Genomic DNA, 22,350 nt, shown 5'->3' on the forward strand with positions numbered 1-22,350 from the left:
TGAATTTTTCTATTCTCTCCACAAAATTATATAATAAAATTATCAAAAGTCAATTAAAGACTAAAAGTCATATGCAGCCAAAAAATTGAGGAATTAAAATAATAAAAGTATATTACTTTTCTTCCTCTTGTGAAATTTGTGGTATTTGTCAGCTTTATATCTGTAATTGACTGTGATTTATTTTATTTAAATGGTTACTTTCATACCTTTTATGAACTGAACTGTGTGTCCCCAAAATTCATATGATGAAGCTCTAACCCCCAATGTGACTGTTTTAAAATAGTGTCTTAAGGAGGTAATTAAGGTCAAATAAGGTCATAAGGGCAGAGCCCATGTCTGATAGGACTGGTATCCTTATAAAAACAGTAAGAGGCAAGAGATCTTTCTCCATACACAGAAGAAAGGCCATGTGAGGACACAGCAAGAAGGTGGCCATCTGCAACCCAAAGAGAGACCAACTCTGCTGGCACCTTGATCTTAGACTTCCAGTCTACAGAACTGTAAGAAAATCTATTTCTGACTGTTAAGCTGTATAAGCTGTATAATTCTATTACAGTACCCTATACAGACAAACAATATCTAATTTGTTTTCATATTATATTATTTTTCTTAAATGGGCCTGAGTGTTTTAGTTTTATACTTCAAAAAATCCAGATCCACCTTTGCTTTACCTTTTTTCTAGACTATACAAGGAATTTAAAAACACTTTAACTCCACTATCTTCTGCCTGACTAACATGTTATTGCTCTTATACTTTCCTTCTTTTTCTTAACCACATAGCATTACTTTTATTTTACACAATCTTCATTTAGATTTACTCACATATTTACTATTTTCTCTTTATTCCTTCTTGCATCTCAGAACACCTCTATTCTGTATGAAGTACAATCTTTGGAATTTCCTTTAGTAGTGATATGCTAAGGCATGGATTTCTATTTAGTTGCTTGTGAGATGAAAGGCTTCCTGAATCTGTAGGTAGGTGACTCTCATCATATCTGAAATTTTTTTCAGCCATTAATTTTTTAAATATTACCTCTGTTCCATTTGTTCTCTCTTCTCCTTTACAGACTCTGCTCAGATGTATATTAGACCTTCTCATCCCACCTTCCGTGTCTCTTGATATCTCTTTCATATTTCCCATCTCTTTGTTCCTATAATCTGAATAATTTCTTCTGATCTAGCATTGAATCACTAATTGTCTATATAGTTATATCTTATCTAAGTTTTTAATTCCAATTCTTGAATTTTTTTATTCTCATAAATTCTACTTTTCCTTTTCAAATACACAATTCATTTTTTATAGCTTCCTATTCCACATTTTCAAGTTTATCATTTACCTCTCTCAACACAATAAGAAACATATATTTTGCAACTGTTAATTTCCATTATCTAAGGCTTAAGCTAAAGACTTAAATTTTTTTCTATTTCTGCTGATTCTTACTCATGATGCTTTATATCTTTTGATGATATAAATTACTGTAAACCATGTTTCTTGGAAAACTATTTGTGAAGATTATTTGAGGCCTAAGAGAAAGTGAATTCCTCTAGGGAGAATTTATATTTGTGCCAGACAGCTAGGCTCACTATCACATATAGTTAAAGTGACCACTCTATATTCATAGCTTGGCTTTTATTAGTTTTGGGGGTTTTTGTTTTGTTTTGTTTTGGACTAGCCAAAGATGAGAATTTTGATTGCAAAATTGTTATATTGTTATGTTTCCCTGCTCTACTTAGCAGCAAGGCAATATTCCTTGCTGTCTATTCAAAGTAGATAATAAGGTACAGTAACTTCACACTTTTCCCTGAGGAGGGTACCTTTTGGCATACCAGTTTTACAGATCATAATTTTCTACTAGATGTCCCTCCTTTATGAGGACTCTGAGTTTTGTCTTCAGTCCTCCACACACTGGAAGCTATCAAAATTTAACCTGCTATTAATTGGTTTGGTTTAAAAAAAAAAAAAAACCCTCCTGGTATAAATGTCTTCAGAGTCTTAACCCTGCTGTGTTACCATTTTCATATATTTTGGCCTACTGTATCAGACTGTTTTATGGTTTTATGAAGACTTTTGAAAATATCCAATTATTTTACATATTTTCAGAGGGTTAATTCAAGTAATTTAGCCTTTCAGTGGTAGAGTTTATTTGAATAATCTAAGTATCAGATATATAATCTGATTTTTTTTACATTTTGATTATTCTTCCTGATTGTCAAAACAATATGTGAGTACCGTAGAAAATCTAAAGTCAGAAAAGTGTAAAGATGAAATAAAATCATTCATAATCCTACTGCCCAGAAGCAGCCACAGTTGACATTTTTGCATGTTTTGTTCCAGACATTCTTTAATTTCTCTGTATCTTTAAAAGAATGATAGAAAATTTCATAACCTTTTTTGACTAAATTTTATTTTAGAATTACTTTCCTGTATCATTAAAAGTTATCTATAGGGATGTCTGGGTGGCTCAGTCCAGTAAGGGTCTGCCTTCAGCTAAGGTCATGATCCCAGAGTCCTAATATCAAGCCCCACCTCGGGCTCCCTGCTTCTCCCTCTTCCTCTGCTGCTCCCCCTGCTTGTGCTCACTCTCTCTTTGTGTCAAATAAATAAATAAAATCATTTTTAAAAAGTTATCGATAAATACTATTTCTAGTGGCTATATAATTTTTATATTAATAGTCTACAACTAGATTTATCATTTTTTGCTATTTTTAACTAACACCTCAACTTCTTACTTCAAGAAGAAACTGAAGGATGAGAACAGAACTATAAAATAACGATAGCTGTTACTGGATCCCATTGCTGGTCTGGATGCTGTATAGTACTTGGAGTCATTCAAAGATTTACCATAATATAGGCTGTAAGCTCTAAATGTTGAACTTCTAGCTTCAGGAATGTATGATATAGAACTTTTAAGTCCAAACCCACAAATTCTTTGCAACAAGGAAAAAAAGGTCTCATAAGTAGGTCCTCTTTGGTGTCTTACAAAGTAAAGGTAAAAATACTAGAAGGGCCTCAGTCTAGAGGTTTATAGGAAATTGGAAACAAGAAGACTGTTTGAGGGAATGAACTGATCTCACAGGTGACTCTAGCATAAAGGGAACTCCAGGGAAGATGATAATCTGCTCCTCTGAGATGAATTCAAGTCTACAGAGAACCAGAGTCGTTAATAAAAACTGGGCTATTACTTGGCAAATAGTTTTTTTTAACATCTCAAATTAAATACCTAAAAACTTTTTTTTAATAGAAATACTAATTGTCCTTTAAAAATGAACATTTTACCCTAATGAGGAAATCTATAAAAGAGCAATTATTGGCCAACCTAAAAAATTTCCATTATTTTGTGGCATTTGCATTTTGACTTAATGATTCCAATTCTGGGAATTTACCCTATGGATATATTTCACAAATGCAAAATGATTCCTGCATAAGATTACTCATTGCAGCATTTTTTTAATAGTAAAATATTAGAAACAACCTAAATTAACAAATATGGGACTTGTTAAATAAATCATGGTATATCCATAATTTGCAATACTATGCAGATAATAAAAATGAATGAGGAAGCTCATTCTGTACTGATATGGATAGATCTCCGAGACATACCAATAAGTGCAAAAACAAAGATAGTTTTTATGTTACCATTTCTATAAAAAAGAGGAAAAAAATATAGGCTTTAAAATTTTTTTTCTGAAAGAATCCTTAAAAATTTGACAATAATAGTTTTCTTTCTGGACAAAGGAGGAATAGGAAGAAGAGAGAGGGAGACAAAACGTCTTCGTATACTTTTTGATATTTCCACAACGTACTTCTCAAAAAAAGAATTCTAAAAAGAAAAAGTATAAGAAATATTCTAAAATATGCCAGAGTTAAGTAGTTGATGGGTGCCTGGGTGGCTCAGTCAGTTAAGCATCCAACTCTTGATTTTAGCTCAGGTCATGATCAGGGTTGTGAGATCAAGTCCCCCATTGGGCTCTGCACTGGGCGTGGAATGTGCTTAAAGATTCTCTTTCTCCCTCTCCCTGTGCCCCTCCTCCCCACACACAAAAAAATTTTTAAACCAAAAAGATCTCAGTGCCTCCACTTAACATAGGGTGTTAGGAAAGACTTACACTGACTGAAATTTGCTTGACCAAGTTCCAGAAAGGTGTAGAGCTGCAAAACCAGTTGTGGGCAGCCTTCCAGGTAGGTCTCAAATAGCCTGAGCATACTCAAATCAGTCATTCTGTCTATAACTTCTTTATGTGAATCAATTTGTTCTTCTGTGAAGTTAGCAGTTTTGCTATTTTTGAAAGCGACATGATAACCATTTTTCAAGGCAAACCAATACCTGTAAACACAAACATTTATCTTCAGTAAACTATTCTCTGTAACATGTACATTAATATATATAATAATTTTGGGAAACGTAATGTGTTTAAGTACAGAATTTTCTGAGGTGTCTGGGTGGCTCAGTCAGTTAAGCATCTGCCTTTGGCTCAGGTAATGATCCCAGGGTCCTGGGACTGAGCCCTGAATCAGGCACCCTGTTCAGTAGGGAGTCTGCTTCTTCCTCTGCCTCTGACCCTCCCCCCTGCTCGTGTTCTCACTCACTCGCGCATGTTCTTTTTTATTCATTCTCAAATGAATTTTTAAAAAGCATAAAAAATAACTTTATAAACTTTAATTGGATGTTTAATAGCCAGTGTATGCTAGCACTGTTAAGTATATATGATCTCAATTCCTCTTCACATAATTATGTGAGATGAGTATGTATTGTTCCAATTTCATAGATGAGAAAACTAAGGATAAGAATGATAGAGGATTCACTAAAAGTAAAGGGCAGACCTAGACTCCAAACCTAGATTTTACAATTCCTAGTTTTAACCACTACTTTCTGAGAAACAAACTGCAATTTTAAATTCATGCAATTTATCTTAACTACAAGACAGATAACATGTTCTTACAATGTCAAAGTTGAAGATGAGACTGAATCTAGCAAACAACTGCTCAGTATCTACAAGGTGCTAGGCTCTTTGACTATCCATCCTAGAAAGTATGTAATTTCTCAAAGGCTTTTAAAACACCCTTGCTCAGGCTCTTATTTTAAAGAATTTTAAAATGAACATGAGTTACTGTCATACAAGTAAAACTAATAATAAACCATACTGAGACACTTATTTAGTAGAAATTTGGGGCAAGCAACAAGGCAACCAGGATCCTGGTCCAAAGATGATCAAAACTCTATATTCCTCAGTTTTCTCACATATAAAATAAGGGCAGTGATATATATCTTGTTTCAATCTGCCCCATCTGTCAATGTTTCCCATTTCAGTAAATGGTACTAACATTTACCATATTGCTCAGACCAAAAACATGGAAATAATTTCCAACTCCTTTTTTTCCTCCATACCCTAAAAATTTCCTCAGCAGGTTCTCTTGGTTCCTGGTTCTATCTTCAAATAGATCCAAATCTAAAAACATCACACATCGTCACTTCCACTGCCTCAATCCTAGTTTAAGCAGCCAACATCTCTGGTCTAGATTACTTCAATAGCCTCCTAACTGGTCTCCCATTTCTAATTCTGTTCCCTATGCATCCTATTCTGTGCATAGCATCCAGACTGAACCTGTTCAATGTAATTCAGATGTCACTCTGCTCAAAATGTTCTACTGATTTCCATCAAACTTAGCATAAAACCCAAAGTTCTTAACATATTTTACAAGGCTCTTCATAATCTGCCTCACATACACACTACCCCTACTACCTTTTCATCTTCTCATTTTTCTCACACTTCCAGAATACCAGAATATTCTTCTTGATGTTTCTCCCAACTTAAAAGGCCTTTGTCATTGCTACCCCTCTGCCTGGAACTCTTGTGAGTCTGATGTGGGAGATGCTGATCCAGGAAGTTCTATACATGCATAGCACCATCTCCCATGAACACCCACCCATGAGAAGTCATGCCTGATCTCTACTTCTATAGAGATCACGAAGAGACTGAAAAAAATAGTAGGCTGCTGCTAAAAAGGGGGTGACTAAGGAAGAATTTCAGGGGGAATAGACTGCTCCAGCTGCTGAGTTTACTACTACTCAACCTGAAGTAGTAGACTGGACTCTTGTGAAGGCATGTAGCTGCCCTCTGTGCCTACTCAGCCGTTAGCTGCTGAAGACTGGAGCACTTAGCCTGCCACTGAAGACTGATCTTCAGCTCCCACTGCTCAGGCCACTGAATGGGTAGGAACAACCACTGAGTTCTCTTAAGTGGCTCTTCCACAAACTTTTTTTTTTTTAAGATTTCATTTATTATTTTGAGAGAAGGAAAGAGAGAGTGACCACGAGCAGGGGGAAGGGGGGCAGGGAGCTTGATGCAGGACTTGATCCCAGGACCCTAGGATCATGACCTGAGATGAAGGCAGACATTTAACCAATTGAACCACCCAGGCACCCTCTTCCACAAACTCTTAAACAAAATGGAAATAAGCTGACAGAAATTTAAGAGTTTCTTTAAAAATGAAAATTTAAGGGGTGTCTGGGTGGCTCAGTTGGTTGAGCATCTAACTCTTGATTTCAGCTTGGATCATAATTTCAGGGTCCTGGGATCAAGCCTCTGGACTCCGACTCAGCACAGTGTCTACTTGTCCCTCTTCCTCCCTCTGTGCGCACACTCTCTCGCTCTCTCTCTCTCTTCTTCCCTCTAATCTTAAAAAAAAAATAGAAAATTTAAAAAGAAACAAAATTTACAAATTTACTCCTTAATTCAAGTCTCTATTCAAATGCCACTTCCTCATAGAAGTCTTCCCAGATCACATCATCTAAAGTAGTACTACTGCATATTCTCTTTATCCTGTGTTTTTTTCATCGCCACTTGACATATTACTTATATCTTTACCTCCTGACAAAAATGAAATCTACATGAAAGCAGGGACTTTGTTCTGTGCATTGCTATATCCTAATCAACTAGAACAGCTGGTACATAGTAGGTTCTCAGAAAATATTTACTGAATGATAAATAAATAAAAGCTTATGTTTTTTTCCATAAAGATAAAAAGAGAGTACATAGGAAAGAGCTTTGAAAAGTTGGAAGTAAATCACAAAAATAAGATATTCCTATTGTAAACAAGATGTAGGCATATATGGGTATACAAAGATTCATTATGTGGCAAATAGCAGTATATATTTCAGGAAGTGAGTGGGGGGATGGGGTAATTTGGATGATGTGATGAGCATTGGGTGTTACATGCAACCGATGAATCACTAAGTTCTACCCCTGAAACTAATAATATAGTAAATGTTAACTACGTTGAATTTAAATTTAAAAACATTTTAAGTAGTATATTTTTATCACAGTTTTAAATAACATGGTCTATTATATTCAGTGTGGGCTAGACGCCAAGGCAAAAAGTCTACAAAAATGACAAAGGTGTGATCTCCACCTTCAATGATCTTATGACTTATTAGGAAGGTCAAGACTGTAAACTAGTAGCCGCAATATGAGGCAAAAGAAATAACTACTCAATAGGAGTGTAATTACTGTGTTGTAAAAGTACAGAAGAAAAAAATAATTATCACTCCTAGGATTTATAGGTGAGATTTACAAGGAAAGTTGTGTTTCAGTCTTTTCTATTTGGCAAAACAGGAAGTTCCCATACATATTTTATATAATACTATTATGTAACAGATGTGGTTCCTGTTCTTAAAGTAGATTATAAATCGATAGGATAGATCCTATCCTATTGAATAGGATTGAAAAACTTGAAATTTTCACAAACATTAACAGGTGCATACCCACAGGATAGAGTGGGAGAGGTAGGAAAGCACAGTGACTAAGAGTATAGATTCTAATAAAGCCAGAATGCCTGAGTTCAAAGCCCAGCTCCATTCACTTCCTCAGTTAATCATCTCTGTTCCTGAGTTTCCCCATCTGAAAAATGGAAGCATTCATCATACCAACCTCACTGAATTGTGGTGAGGATTAAAAAGTTAATACATGTAAAATGCTTAGGGCAGCCCAGGTGGCTCAGCGGTTTAGTGCCGCCTTCAGTCCAGGGCATGATCCTGGAGACCCGGGATCGAGTCCCACGTCAGGCTCCCTGCATGGAGTCTGCTTCTCCTTCTGCCTGTGTCTCTGCCCCTCTCTCTCTCTCTCTCTCTCTCTCTGTCTCAATCTCTCTCTCTGTCTCTATGAATAAATTTTTAAAATCTTTAAAAAAAAAATATGCTTAGACCGGCACCTGGCACGTTAATTAATGTGACTGTTAAACAAGAACAACAACAAAAAAAGAGCTGCTGGGGATCCCTGGGTGGCTCAGCAGTTTAGCACCTGCCTTTGGCCCAGGGCATGATCCTGGAGACCCAGAATCAAGTCCCGCATCAGGCTCCCTCCATGGAGCCTGCTTCTCCCTCTATCTCTGCTTCTGTGTGTGTGTCTCTCTCATGAATAAATAAATAAAATCTTAATAAATAAATAAATAAAACCGAGCTGTTTATAGACATGCACATTAACATTTCCAGTGACTTCTGTGGAGCAATTTTCCCAATTCTGTAGCAATTAATGGAAAATCTACACAAAGTCATGCTTATCTAAGGATGATTTCATTGAAAAGGGGAGTATGAGTACAATTTTTTTAGTCAGTAAGATATTGTTTCAGTTTTATGGGACAAATGATGAAGAAGCGAAGGGGGGGAAGGGAACTTTTTTGTCATATTTTGTCACAAAATATTCTTTTATTTGAGATAAAAAGGCACCAGCTTCCACTATTGGTGGATTACTTTATATCAGGCTAATCCTCCTACTGATAACAGTGAAAAATTCTAGACAAAATATAAAAGAAAGCAAAACACAGAAGAGAAACCAAAAGTAGGAAGAAACAAAAGGGCATTCAATTTCCATTTCCTGGAAGAAAGGGCATCATACTGTATGAGATACACATTTATCTGGCTTTTCCTCTTGAAGACATTCCATAGCCCAAAGGTCACAAAACAGATACAGCTCAAGCAGAAAATCAAAATATTACTAGCCCAAAGAATCAAAGGACTGAGTTTGAATCTGCCAGAACAGTCAGAAATTAAGGGGAAAGAATCCCAGAAAAGAAGCCACAAAGAACCCCAAAATCTACATATACTCTCCTCAGATCCATGGTTGACTCTACTAAGTCTGGGTGGGATGAGACTCTAAGGAACTGAGGAAAAATGGCCAAAAAGAACCTGAGCAAAGATTTCAGCAGCTAACACAAGTAGGAGTCTAGACTTTGACAAGTTAGAGGGGCTTGGTAGATACTTCAAGCATTCCACCGAAACCCCAAAAGTTTTGGAGTTTGTTCGTTTGTTGTTTTTTTTTACTCTTTAGAAGTAAAGACCGTATTTCAGGTCTAAGAGATTTTTCCTTGAACTAAGGACAAAATCAAAATACACCTTCCCTAACAAAACCTAAACCAAGCCTCTGTGACACAACAAGGTAATCTGTCAATAATGTAATATCTGCTTTCTCCTGTAATAGTGGAAGATGTAAGAAACCAGTCTCTACAAAGTGTCAATCACAATGTCCACTACACAATAAAAAATAATTTGACATGCAAATAAACAGGGAAATGTGACTTATACAGAGGAAAATAGTTAACAGAGAATATCATTTAATAGAAACATACCCACAGATGGATAGAGGACATCTTAGATAACTAAGATGTTGAAATCAGCAAACTAAAGCACAGAATGAAAAAATTGGGAGAAAATTTAACAGAATCTCGATCACACAGGTATACACAGGTCCCAAAAGAAAAAGAGAGAGATGATGGGGCAGAAAAAAAACTTACTTGACAAAATACCAGCAAAAAATATTTCTAAATTTGATCAAAAACAACATACAGATACAAGACGTTCGAAGAACCCAAAAAGTAAAACAAAAACAAAACCATACATAGGCCCATCATACTCAAATTGCTGAAAATCAAGAATAAAAAGAAAATCTCCAAAACAGAGAAAAAGGATACATTCCATCCTGGGAAACAATTAAGAATGTTAACTGACTTCTCATCAGAAACAACAAAAACCAGAATACAACTCTATCAGTAGTCATACAAAATGTAAATAGATTATTAAACACTTCAACTGAATGATACTGTCAAACTGTTTTTAAAAAATCAAGATTCACCTTTGGTGATTTGCAAGAGACTCTCTTTAAACTGTTTTTGATAAGATAAGAGATAAGAAGGGTCATATCGGGATCCCTGGATGGCTCAGAGGTTTAGCGTCTGCCTAAAACAGACGCGGCGTGATCCCAGGGCATGATCCTGCAGTTCCGGGATCGAGTCCCACATTGGGCTCCCTGCATGGAGCCTGCTTCTCTCTCTGCCTATGTCTCTGCCTCTCTCTCTCTGTGTCTCTCATGAATAAATAAATAAAATCTTTAAACACACACACATACAGAAACACAAAAAAGAAGGGTCATATCATGATGATAAGAATCAATTCTTTATGAAAATATCTCTATGTACCTAATAATGAAGCTTTAAGATACCTAAAGCAAAAACTGTCAAAAAATAAAAGAAAAAAGGCAAATCCATAAACTTAGTTGAGGATTTTAACACTCGTCTCTCAGTAATTGAAAGAAAAAGGTGGCCAAAAAATATATACATATCAGTAAGGATATAGAAAATTTTAATAACATTATCAACTTATTTGTCCTAATTTACAGGTATAGAGCACTCCATTCAACAATGGCAAATTATAAATTCTTTTACCAATGCACATGGCATGTTCACCAAGTTAAGACTATATGCTGCACCTTAGAACAACCTCAATAGATTTAAGAAGGCTGTAATCATACAAAGTATGTTCCCTGACCAAAACAAAATTAAATGAGAGATCACCAACAATAAGATATCTAGGAAAATCCCCCAAATACTTAGAGTTTGCAATAAAAGGTCCAGACCCTAAAGTTTCATAAATATTGCAACCTAGGAAATTTGAACATTACTAAAGGACCTCTCTCTAAAGAGTTTCAGATAGAAAATAAATAAGAAAAAGGGTTCAACTGTTTAATGCCCATTTAAGAAACTCTAAGAAGAAGGAAGTAGGGATCAGTTGGAGGAGACTCACCTCCCATTTTACTGTTCTATATAATTTGAACATTTTTTACAATGTATTTAAAAGGAGGAAAAATAACATCCATATTTTAAATAATTCAAATGTCTTTCATATATCCATCAAAAGGAAAGTCTCCTTTGGCAAAAAAAAAAAAGGTTTTATCACAAGCCATACATAAAATGGAAATGCAAAAGTGTCATCTAATTTATATTCTGGAAAATGAAATGTTCTTCTCTACAGACCTCTGAGCAGTAACAGCATACTTAGTAACAACAGGCACTTATATCTAATAAATAATTCATGTTGATACTACTTGTCTTTCATCTACCAATACAAACTCAATTTAGCTATCCTATAGGGAAATGAATCCATAATTTAGTATATCTCAAGTTTTTCTTGGTTTTGCACAATCCCTAAGATAATTTGGCCCATTTTTACTGTCTTAAGTTTTGCTTATTTCTTGCTATTTCAGTATTCTGACACTTCCTACACTAAAATACAAAATAAAGAAAGACAAAAAGAAGGAAGCATCTCTGTTTATCTAGCTAGCATTTTTTATTTTATTTATTTATTCATAGAGACAGAGAGAGAGAGGAAGGCAGAGACACAGGAAGAGGGAGAAGCAGGCTCCTTGCAGGGAGCCCGATGTGGTACTCAATCCCGGGTCTCCAGGATCACGCCCTGGACTGAAGGTGGCGCTAAACCACTGAGCTACCCGGGCTGCCATAGCTAGCATTTTTCACTAATAGCCATCCTAATTCAATTTTTCCTTTTTCCTTTTAATTATTTGAACAGACAAAATATTCACATAACACAAAAATCAAAAAGTTCTTTACTGAAAAAACTTCATCCCACTCCTACGACCCAAATCCCCAGTTTTCACCCTCCTCTATGACAGGAATTCACTGTTACTAGTTTCATGTATATCCTTCTAGGGCTTGTGCATACGCAAGCAAATGCAAGTATATAAGCCTTTCACCACCTTCTTTTTTTTTTTAATTTTTATTTATTTATGATAGTCACACACAGAGAGAGAGAGAGGCAGACACAGGCAGAGGGAGAAGCAGGCTCCAGGCACTGGGAGCCCGACGTGGGATTCGATCCCGGGTCTCCAGGATCGCGCCCCGGGCCAAAGGCAGGCGCTAAACTGCTGCGCCACCCAGGGATCCCTCACCACCTTCTTTTACACAGATTGTAGTATATCATACCTGATGTCTGCACCTTTCTTTTCACTTAAAAATACATCTTAGTCTCCTCAACAAATGATGTGGAGAAAACTGAACAGCAACATGCAAAAGAACAAACTTTCTCACACCATATGCAAAAATAAATTTTAAATGGATTAAAGACATAAACATGAGACAGGAATCCAACAAATTTCTAGAGGAAAACACAGGCAGTAAACTCTTTGACATCAGCCAAAGCAACTTCTTTCTAGATAGGTCTCCAGAGGCAAGGGAAACAAAAACAAACTACTGGATAGGTCTCCAGAGGCAAGGGAAACAAAAACAAACTACTAGCAAATCAAAACAAAAAGATTCAAAAAAACAAAAAAAAACAAAAAGCTTCTGCACAATGAAGGAAACAAAACAAAAAGGTAGCCTATGAAATGGGAGAAGATATTTGCAAATAACATATCCAATAAAGGGTTAGTACCAAAAATATATAAAGAACTTATCAAACTCAACACCCCAAAAACAAATAATCCAGTTAAAAAATGGGCAGAAGACATGAATAGACATTTTCACAAAGACGACATCCAGATGCCTAAGAGACACATGAAAGATGCTCTATATCCCTTAAAATCAGGGAAATCAAAGCTACCATAAGATATCACCTCACTCCAGTCAGAATGGCTAAAATTAATATGACAGGAATCAGGTGTTGGTGAGGATTTGGAGAAAGGGAAACCCTCTTACGCTGTTGGTGGGAATGCAAACAGGTGCAGCCACTCTGGAAAACAGTATGGAAGTTCCCCAAAAAGCTAAAAATGGAACTACCCTACAACCCAGCAATTCCACTACTAAGTATTTACCCAAAGGTTATAAAAATACTGATTCGAAGGGACACATGCACCCTGTTTATATCAGCATTATCGACAATAGCCAAATTATGAAAAGAACCCAAACGTCCATCAACTGATGAACGGATAAAGAAGATGTGGTGTCTGTGGATATATATATATATGTATGTATGTATTACTATATAATATATACGAAAACTCATATATATGAACATTACTCAGTCATAAGAATGAAATCTTGCCATTTGCAACAACATGGATAGAGCTAGAGAGTATTATGCTAAATGAAGTAAGTCAGAGGAAGACGAATACCATATGATTTCACTCATATGTGGAATTTAATAAATAAAACACATGAACATAGGGAGGGGGGAAAAAAGCAAACTAAGAAGTAGACTTTTTTAAGATTTTTTTTATTTGAGACAGAGAGAGAACAAGCAAGAGGAAAGACAGAGAAACAGACTCCCTGCAGGGAGCCTGACATGGGGCACATGGTCCCAGGACCCTGAGATCATGACCTGAGCTGAAGGCAGCCACTTAACCAACTAAGCCACCCAAGCACCCCATATTAGATTCTTAAGTATAGAGAACAAACTGATGGTTACTGAAGGGAGGTGGGCAAGAAAGATGGGTTAAACTAGTGATGAGTATTAAGGAAAGCATTGGTGATGAGCACCAGGAGTTGTATGTGAGTGATGAATCACTAAATTCTACACCTGAAACTAATATTATACTGTATGTTAACTGGCTGAAATTTAAATAAAAACTTGGACAGAAAAGAAGATACATCTTGGAGATCTATTTCAGTACATAAAGTATTTAAAATTCCTTATAATAGCTATGCAGTAGACCATTGCCTTAGATATACCCTAAACTCTACCAGCAGACATTTAAACTGTTTCCATTGGGATCTCTGGGTGGCTCAGCAGTTTAGTGCCTGCCTGGAGTCCCGGGATCGAGTCCCATATCAGGTTCCCTGCATGGAGCCTGCTTCTCCCTCTGCCTGTGTCTCTGCCTCTCTCTCTCTGTGTGTCTCTCAGGAATAAATAAATAAAATCTTTTTTAAAAATTCCCCTATTCTTTAAATAAATAAATAGTTTCCATTTTTTCACTTTTACAAAAAAATACTATGACTGAAAAATTGTATGCATATGTCATTTTACATGTATGCAAGTGTGGTAAATTCCCAAAGAGGAACCTCTGGCCTGAAGGTATATGCATTTGAAATATAATCAAACTGCACTCCATAGAGATTGTACCAATCCATATTCCCATCAACAAAGTATGAGAGTAGCTGATTTCCCATGCCTTCCCAGAGCGTATATTATCACTTGGATTTTTGCCAATCTGATAAATGACAACATATCAATGAATTTTTAATCAGCATTTTCTAAAATTATGAAGGTTTACCTTCTTTCACACAATTTGAGCCACGTGCATTTCAATTTTTATGCACTATCTTACTCTTTTCCCATTTTTCTATTGAAAATTCCCATTTTTTATTCTATTTCTAATACATGTTTCTTTTACTGTTGACTTCAGAGGCTCTTTAAATATTAGAAGACTATAGGGATGCCTGGGTGGCTCAGTGGTTGAGCATCTGCCTCTGGCTCAGGTCGTGATCCCGGGGTCCTGGAATCGAGTACCACATCAGGCTCCCCGGAGGGAGCCTGCCTTTCCCTCTGCCTGTGTCTCTGCCTCTCTCTCTGTGCCTCTCATGAATAAATAAAATCTGTAAAAATAAAAAAAAAATTAGAAGACTAGCCCTTTGTCTGTTATAAGTTGCAAATGTTTTTCCGTTAATATTGCTTTGCTTTTGTTTTTACTTGGGGAATTTCTGCTTTTGTTTACTGACATGCATTTTTATACATGTATTTATTGACAAACCTATAATTTTTATAGTTTGTGGGTTTTGAATTATGGTTGGAAAGTCTTTCCTGATTCCAAGGTTATAAAGGAATCCTCTCATGTTTTCTTATAGTACTTTTTCTTTTTGCTTTTTTTTACATTAAATATTTGATTCAATTGGAATTTATCCTGATGTTTAATATCTTACCTAGAAGTATAATCCATAACATGCAATCTTAAATTATCCCCAACTCTAAAGTTAATCAAAACTTTATTGTTCTTATGTTGTATATACTTGGTATTACATATTTTTTTAAGATTTTTATTTATTTACTCATAGAGACAGAGAGAGAGAGAGAGAGGCAGAGACACAGGCAGAGGGAGAAGCAGGCATCATACAGAGAGCCTGACAGGGGACTCGATCCAGGGTCTCCAGGATCACACCCTGGGCTGCAGGCAGCGCTAAACCGCTGCGCCACTGGGGCTGCCCACTTGGTATTACATATTGTTTTACAATATCACTTCTATCATACATTGTTTTACAACATTACTTCTATTCTGGTGCATTTCTACAATCTGTGGTCTTTATATGGCATATAGACAAAAAATTCTTTCATCATTGTAGTTTGGATTTAGAGGGGATGGGTAGGGCTACTCTGGAAACAAAACTCTTCCAATTTATCCTTTCAGATATTCTGTCTAGGGGGAATTAGAACACATATTTTGTCACATTAAAGACTGGAAGGCTAAAGACATAAACCACAACATTTTTAAGTTTTCTCAATACCCAACTCTGTTTCTATCATGCTACTTTTTTTTTTAAGACTTTATTTATTTATTCATGAGAGGCACACAGAGAAGGGGGGTGGCAGAGACACAGGTAGAGGGAGAAGCAGGCTCCATGCAGGGAGCCTAACATGGGACTCGATCTCGGTTCTCCAGGATCACACCCTGGGCTGAAGGCAGCACTAAACCGCTGAGCCACCCGGGCTGCCCTCTATCAAGCTACTTCTAAAGATTTCACCATCACAGAATAGGCTAAACCCTTTTCAAGATTATGTGCCACGCCAGAGTATGGGCTAATAAGCCTGACTTCCATATGAAGGTCCAATTAAAATTTACATTGGCATTTTCCCCCCCTGAATTGCTACCCAGTTGTTCCAAGCAAAAAATTAGTAAGAATGTAGAATCTCTATATGACACTATCAATTATGTTTACTAAATTTTTTTTTAATTTTTACTTATTTGTGATAGTCACAGAGAGAGAGAGAGGCAGAGACACAGGCAGAGGGAGAAGCAGGCTCCATGCACCGGAAGCCCGACGTGGGATTCGATCCCGGGTCTCCAGGATCGCGACCTGGGCCAAAGGCAGGTGCCAAACCGCTGCGCCACCCAGGGATCCCTGTTTACTAAATTTCATTTATAGAATACTATAACCAACAACCACAAAGCACATATATTTCAATTACACATAAAATTATAAAAATGGAGCATATGCTGGACAATAAAACAAACCAAAATATATTACAAAAGACTGAAATGTTAAAAGTACATTAACTGATCATAAAAGAATTAATTAGAAATCAATATTAAAATATCTACAAAATGGGACGCCTGGGTGGCTCAGCAGTTAAGCGTCTGCCTTCGGCTCAGCATGTGATCCTGGAATCCTGGGATCAAGTCCCACATCTGGCTCCCCGCTTCTCCCTCTGCCTATGTCTGTCTGTCTGTCTGTCTGTCTCTCTCTGTGCCTCTAAGGAATGAATAAGTAAGATCTTTTTAAAAATTAAATTTAAAAAAAATCTACAAAAGACCTGAATACCTGAAAAATTTTTTAAATACAGCCTAATATTTAGTTATAGAATTAAATCACAAGGAAAGCAAAGCAAAAAACAAAAACAAAAGAAAAGAAAAAATTTTTGAAATGATTAATAATAAAAACACAACATACCAAAATGTCTGGAATATAGCTAATTCAAGAGTTTGGAAAATTTTTATAGATTAAATGCTTTTATTAGAAAATGAAGGATGAATAGTAATAATACAGGTTTCCACAGAAATGAACTAAAAAAAGAAAACTAAAGCCCTAAGTATACAGAAAGAAGAAAATTATAAAGATAAAAGCAAATTCAATGAAAAAATAAAGGACAAGGAATTGAAAAAAATTAACAAACACAGAATTTGGTTCTTTGAAAAGACACAAGAAATTGATAAACCTCAAACAAGACTGCTTAAGAGTGGGTAGGAGAAAGAGGGTTAGAGAACACAGAATATATAGATAGCAAGCAAGCATATAAAAAGATGTTCTACATTATATGTCATTAGGGAAATGTAAATTAAAATGAGATACCACTACACACCTGTACAAGTGATCAAAATCCAGAATACTAACATCAAATGCTGACAAGGATGTGGAGCAATAGGAACTTTCAATCACTGCTGGTGGGAGTATAAAATGATATGCCACTTTGGGAGACAGTTGGGCATTTTCTTGTCAAATTAAACACACTCTGACATGATCCAGCAATCATGCTCCTTGGTATTTATCAAATTAGTGAAGACTTATGTCCACATAAAACCTATACATGGGTATTCACAGTGACTTTATCCAAAATTACAAACCTTGGAAACAAGGTATCTTTCAGTAGGTTGTGAATGGATAAATAACTTGTGATACATCCACACAAAGGAATATCATTTAGTGCTAAAAGAAATGAACTATCATCCCATGAAAAGACACAGAAGAATGTAAAGGCTTATTACTGAGAGAAGCCAATATGAAAAAGCTACAATATTCTGATTCTAACTGTAAAATGTTTTGGGAAAGACAAGAATGCAGAGACAGTAAAAAGATCAATAGTTGCCAAGGGTTAGGGAGGCAGTAGGGAAATAGAAAAAGCCCAGATTTTTAGGACAGTGAAACTATTACATATGATACTATACAGCAGATATATGTCATTACACATTTGTCAAAACCCCCAAAACATACAACCCCAAGAATAAACTCTGATGTAAACTATGTACTTTGGGTGATAATAATGTGTCGATATAAGTTCATCAATTTTAACAAATCTACCATTCCAGTGAAAAATGTTGCTAGTATAGAAAGCTGTTGTGGTGAGGGAACAGTTAGGGATATATGAGAACTATACTTTCTGCTCAATTTTTCTGTGAACCTAAAACTGCTCTAAAAAATAAAGTCTACCTAAAAGGGGGAGAAAGCATATATGACTTCAAGAAGTATTATAAAACTATAGCAATCAAAACAGTATGGTTTTTCTTTCCAAATGACATGCTTATCTATGTAAAAAAAAAAAAAAATCCTAAGGAGTTTACAAAAAAAGCTACTGGAACTAGCACATTTCTACAAAAAAGCTACTAGAATTAAGCAAGCCTATCAAAGTCATAGGATAAAAGATCAATAAAAAAACAAGTACAAATGAAGAATAAAAATCATGATCATCTCAAAAGATGCAGAAAAAGCATTTGACAAAGTACAACATCCATTCATGATAAAAACTCTAACAAATAGGGCATAGAGGGAACATATCTAAACATAATGAAAAATAAATGTAACAAACCCAAAGCTAACATCGTATTCAATGGTGAAAACTGAGAGCTTTTCCTCTAAAATCAAGAATACAAGATGTCCACTCTCATCACTTTTATCCAATAAATTATTAGAAGTCCTAGCCACAGAAATCAGACAAGAAATAAAGAGCACCTAGATTGGTAAGAAAAAAGTAAAACTGTAACTATTTGCAGATGACATGATGCTGTATATAAAAACCCTAAAGACCACCAAAAAACTGTTAGAACCAACACTAATGAATTCAATTGTATCTTGCAATAAAGTTGCAAGATACGAAACCAACATACAGAAATGTGTTGCATTTCTACACACTAGCCAAAAGAGTATTAAAAAACAATCCCATTTATAATTGTATCAAAAAGAATAAAATACCTAGGAATAAATTTAGCCAAGGAGGTGAATCTAACCTGTACTCTATAAACTGTAAGACACTGAATAAAGCACAACTAAATGGAAAGACAGTCCATGCTTGTGGACTGGAAAAACAAATACTCTTAAAATGTCCATATTACCCAAGCAATCTAAAGATTCAATGCAAGTCCTATCAAAATATCCACATAAATAATCCTAAAATTTATATGAAATTTTGAAGAGCCAAAGCAACCTTAAGAAAGAACAAAGCTGGAGGTACACAATCCCAGGTTTTGAAAAAAAAGTAGAACAGATCAGTGAAACTAGGAGCTGATTCTTTGAAAGAATTAACAAAATTGATAAATGCCTAGCCAGACTTATCAAAATAAAAGATAAAGTAACAAAATAAATAAAATTACAAATGAAAGAGGAGAGATCACAACTAACACCACAGAAATACAATTATAAGAGAATTTTATGAGAAATTATATGCCAACAAATTGGGCAATCTGGAAAAATGGATAAATTCCTAGAAACATATAAACTACCAAAACTAAAACAGGAAGAAATAGAAAATTTAAACAGACCCATAACCAGTAAAGAAATCAAAATCTTCCAACAAACAAGAGTCTAGGGCTGGATGAGACTTCCCAGGGGAATTCTACCAAACATATAAAGAAAAATTAATACCTATTCTTCTCAAACTGTCCCAAAAGATAGAAATGGAAGGAAAACTTCCAAACTCATTCTCTGAGGCCAGCATTACTTTGATTCCAAGACCAAAGACCCCACTAAAAAGGAGAATTACGGGCCAATATCCCTGATGAACATGGATTCAAAAATTCTCAACAAGATACAGCTAATTGAATCCAACACTACATTAAAAGGATTTTCACCACAATTAAGGGGGATTTATTCCTGGGCTGCAAGGGTAGTTCAAAATTCACAAATCAATGTGACACACCACATTGATAAAAGAAAGGGTAAGAACCATATGACCCCTCTCTCAATAGATGCAGAAAAAACATCTGACAAAATACAGCATCCTTTCTCAAAAAAAAAAAAAAAAAAAACCCTCAAGAAAGTAGGGATAGAAGAAATATACCTCAATAGCATAAAAGCCATATATGAAAGACCCACACCTAGTATCATCCTCAATGGGGAAAAACAGAGCTTTTCCCCTAAGGTCAGGAACATGACAGGGATGTCCAATCTCACCACTTGTTGTTCAACATTGTACTAGAAGTCCTAGCCTCAGTCACCAGACAGTAAAAAGAAATAAAAGGCACTCAAGTCAGCAAGAAGTAAAACTTTCACTCTTTACAGATGACATGATACTCTATGTAGAAAACCCAAAAGACTCCACCAAAAAGTTGCTAGAACGGATAGAAGAATTCAGCAAAGTTGCAGGATATAAAACCGATGCAAAGAAGTCTGTTGCATTTCTATTAACACCAGTAATGAAGCAGTAAAAAGAGAAATCAAAGAATTGATCAATTTACAAAAACCATAAGACACCCAAGAATAAACCTAACCAAAGTAGTAAAAGATCTATACACTGAAAACTATAGAATACTTATGAAAGAAATTGAAGGTGACAAAAAGAAATGGAAAAACATTCTATGTTCATGGACTGAAAGAAAAAATATTGTTAAAATGTCTATACTACCAAAAGCAATCTACATATTCAATGCAATACTAATCAAAATAACACCAGCATTTTTCACAGAATCAGAACTAAGAATCCTAAAATTTGTATGGAACCACAAAAGACCCCAAATAGCTAAAGTAACATTGAAAAAGAAAAGTGGGAACCATCACAATCCCAGACATCCAGCTGTATTACAAAGTTGTAATCATCAAGACAGTATGCTACTGACATACAAACAGACACATGGATCAATGGAACAGAATAAAGAACCCAGAAGTGGACCCACAACTATATGGCCAACTAATCTTCAACAAAGCAAGAAAGAATGTCCAATAGAAAAAAGACAGACTCTTCAACAAATAGTGTTGGGAAAACTGGACAGTTACATGTAGAAGAATGAAACTGGACCACTTTCTTATACCATACACAAAAATAAATTCAAAATGGATGAAAGACCAAATCGAAGACAGGAAACCATCAAAATCCATGAGGAAAAAACAGGCAGAAACCTCTTTGATCTTGACTTCAGCAACTTTTTACTAGACGCATCTCTGGAGCCAAGGGAAACTAAAGCAAAAATGAACTACTGAGACCTCATCAAGATAAAAAGCTTCTGCACGGTGGAGGAAACAATCGACAAAACTAAAAGGCAACCAATAAAGTAAGAGAAGAGATTTGCAAATGATATATCTGATAAAAGGCCAATATCTAGGGCAGCCCAGGTGGCTCAGCGGTTTAGCGCCGCCTTCAGCCCAGGGCCTGATCCTGGAGACCCAGAATCGAGTCCCACGTCAGTCTCCCTGCATGAAGCCTGCTTCTCCCTCTGCCTGTGTCTCTGTGTGTGTGTGTGTGTGTGTGTCATGAATAAATAAATAATTTTTTTAAAAGGCCAATATCTAGAATCTATGAAGAATTCATCAAAATCAACATCCAAAAAAAAATAATAATCCAGTTAAGAAATGGGCAGAAGACATGAACAAACATTTCTCCAAAGAAGACATGCAAATGGCTAATAGACACATGAAAGAAAAAATGTTTAACATCACTTATCATTAGGGAAATACAAATCAAAACCATAATGAGATACCACCTCACACAGGTCAAAATGGCTAAAATGAACAACTCAGGAAGCAAGAGATGTTGGCAAAGATGAGGAGAAAGAGAATCTTTTCACTGCTGATAGCAATGCAAACTGGTGCAGCGACTCTGGAAAATAGTATAGAGGTTCCTCAAAAAGCTAAAAATAGAACTACCCTACAACCCAGCAATTGCACTACTGGGTATTTATCCAAAGGACACAAAAATGCTGATTCAAAGGGATACATGCACCACAATGTTTATAGCAGCACTATCAACAATAGCCAAAATATGGAAAGAGCCCAAATGTCCATTGACTGATGAATGGATAAACGGGATATAGTGCCTATATATACATATACATACAATGGAATATTACTCAGCCATCAAAAAGAATGAAATTTTGCCATTTGCAGTAACATGATGGAACTAGAATGTATCATGCTAAGCAAAATAAATCAGAGAAAGATAAGTACCATATGATTTCACTCATATATAAAATTTAAGAAACCAAACAGATGAATAGGGGGAAAGAAAGGAAAAATAAGATAAAAAGAGAGAAGGAGGCAAACCATAAGTAACCCTTAACTATAGAGAACAAACTGAGGGTTGCTGGAGGGAAGGTGGGTGAGGGAATGAGTTAAATGGCTGATGAGTATTAGGAGGACATTTTTTGTGAGCACTAGGTGTTATATGTAAGTGATGAATCACTAAATTCTACTCCTGAACCCAATACTACACTACATGT

The 22,350-nt window shown here is 35.7% G+C and overlaps 1 protein-coding gene across 18 annotated transcripts in view; it reads right to left on the reverse strand.

Annotated features, from left to right (window-relative positions):
* The window catches only part of XKR9 (XK related 9), a 236,409-nt gene that overhangs the window by 155,532 nt on the left and 58,527 nt on the right, over positions 1–22,350 (reverse strand). For 14 of the 18 annotated variants that reach the window (XM_072804273.1, XM_072804272.1, XM_072804282.1 and 11 more), the window contains one exon: positions 4,108–4,325. In XM_072804273.1, the coding sequence (XP_072660374.1) occupies positions 4,108–4,325 (218 nt within the window). The remainder of the gene's footprint in view (positions 1–4,107; positions 4,326–22,350) is intronic. The other 4 variants (XR_012020059.1, XR_012020057.1, XR_012020058.1 and 1 more) reach the window with 1 other exon arrangement.

The sequence above is a fragment of the Canis lupus genome, chromosome 28 (assembly GCF_048164855.1).
Source record: "Canis lupus baileyi chromosome 28, mCanLup2.hap1, whole genome shotgun sequence".
NCBI classification, from domain to species: domain Eukaryota; kingdom Metazoa; phylum Chordata; class Mammalia; order Carnivora; family Canidae; genus Canis; species Canis lupus.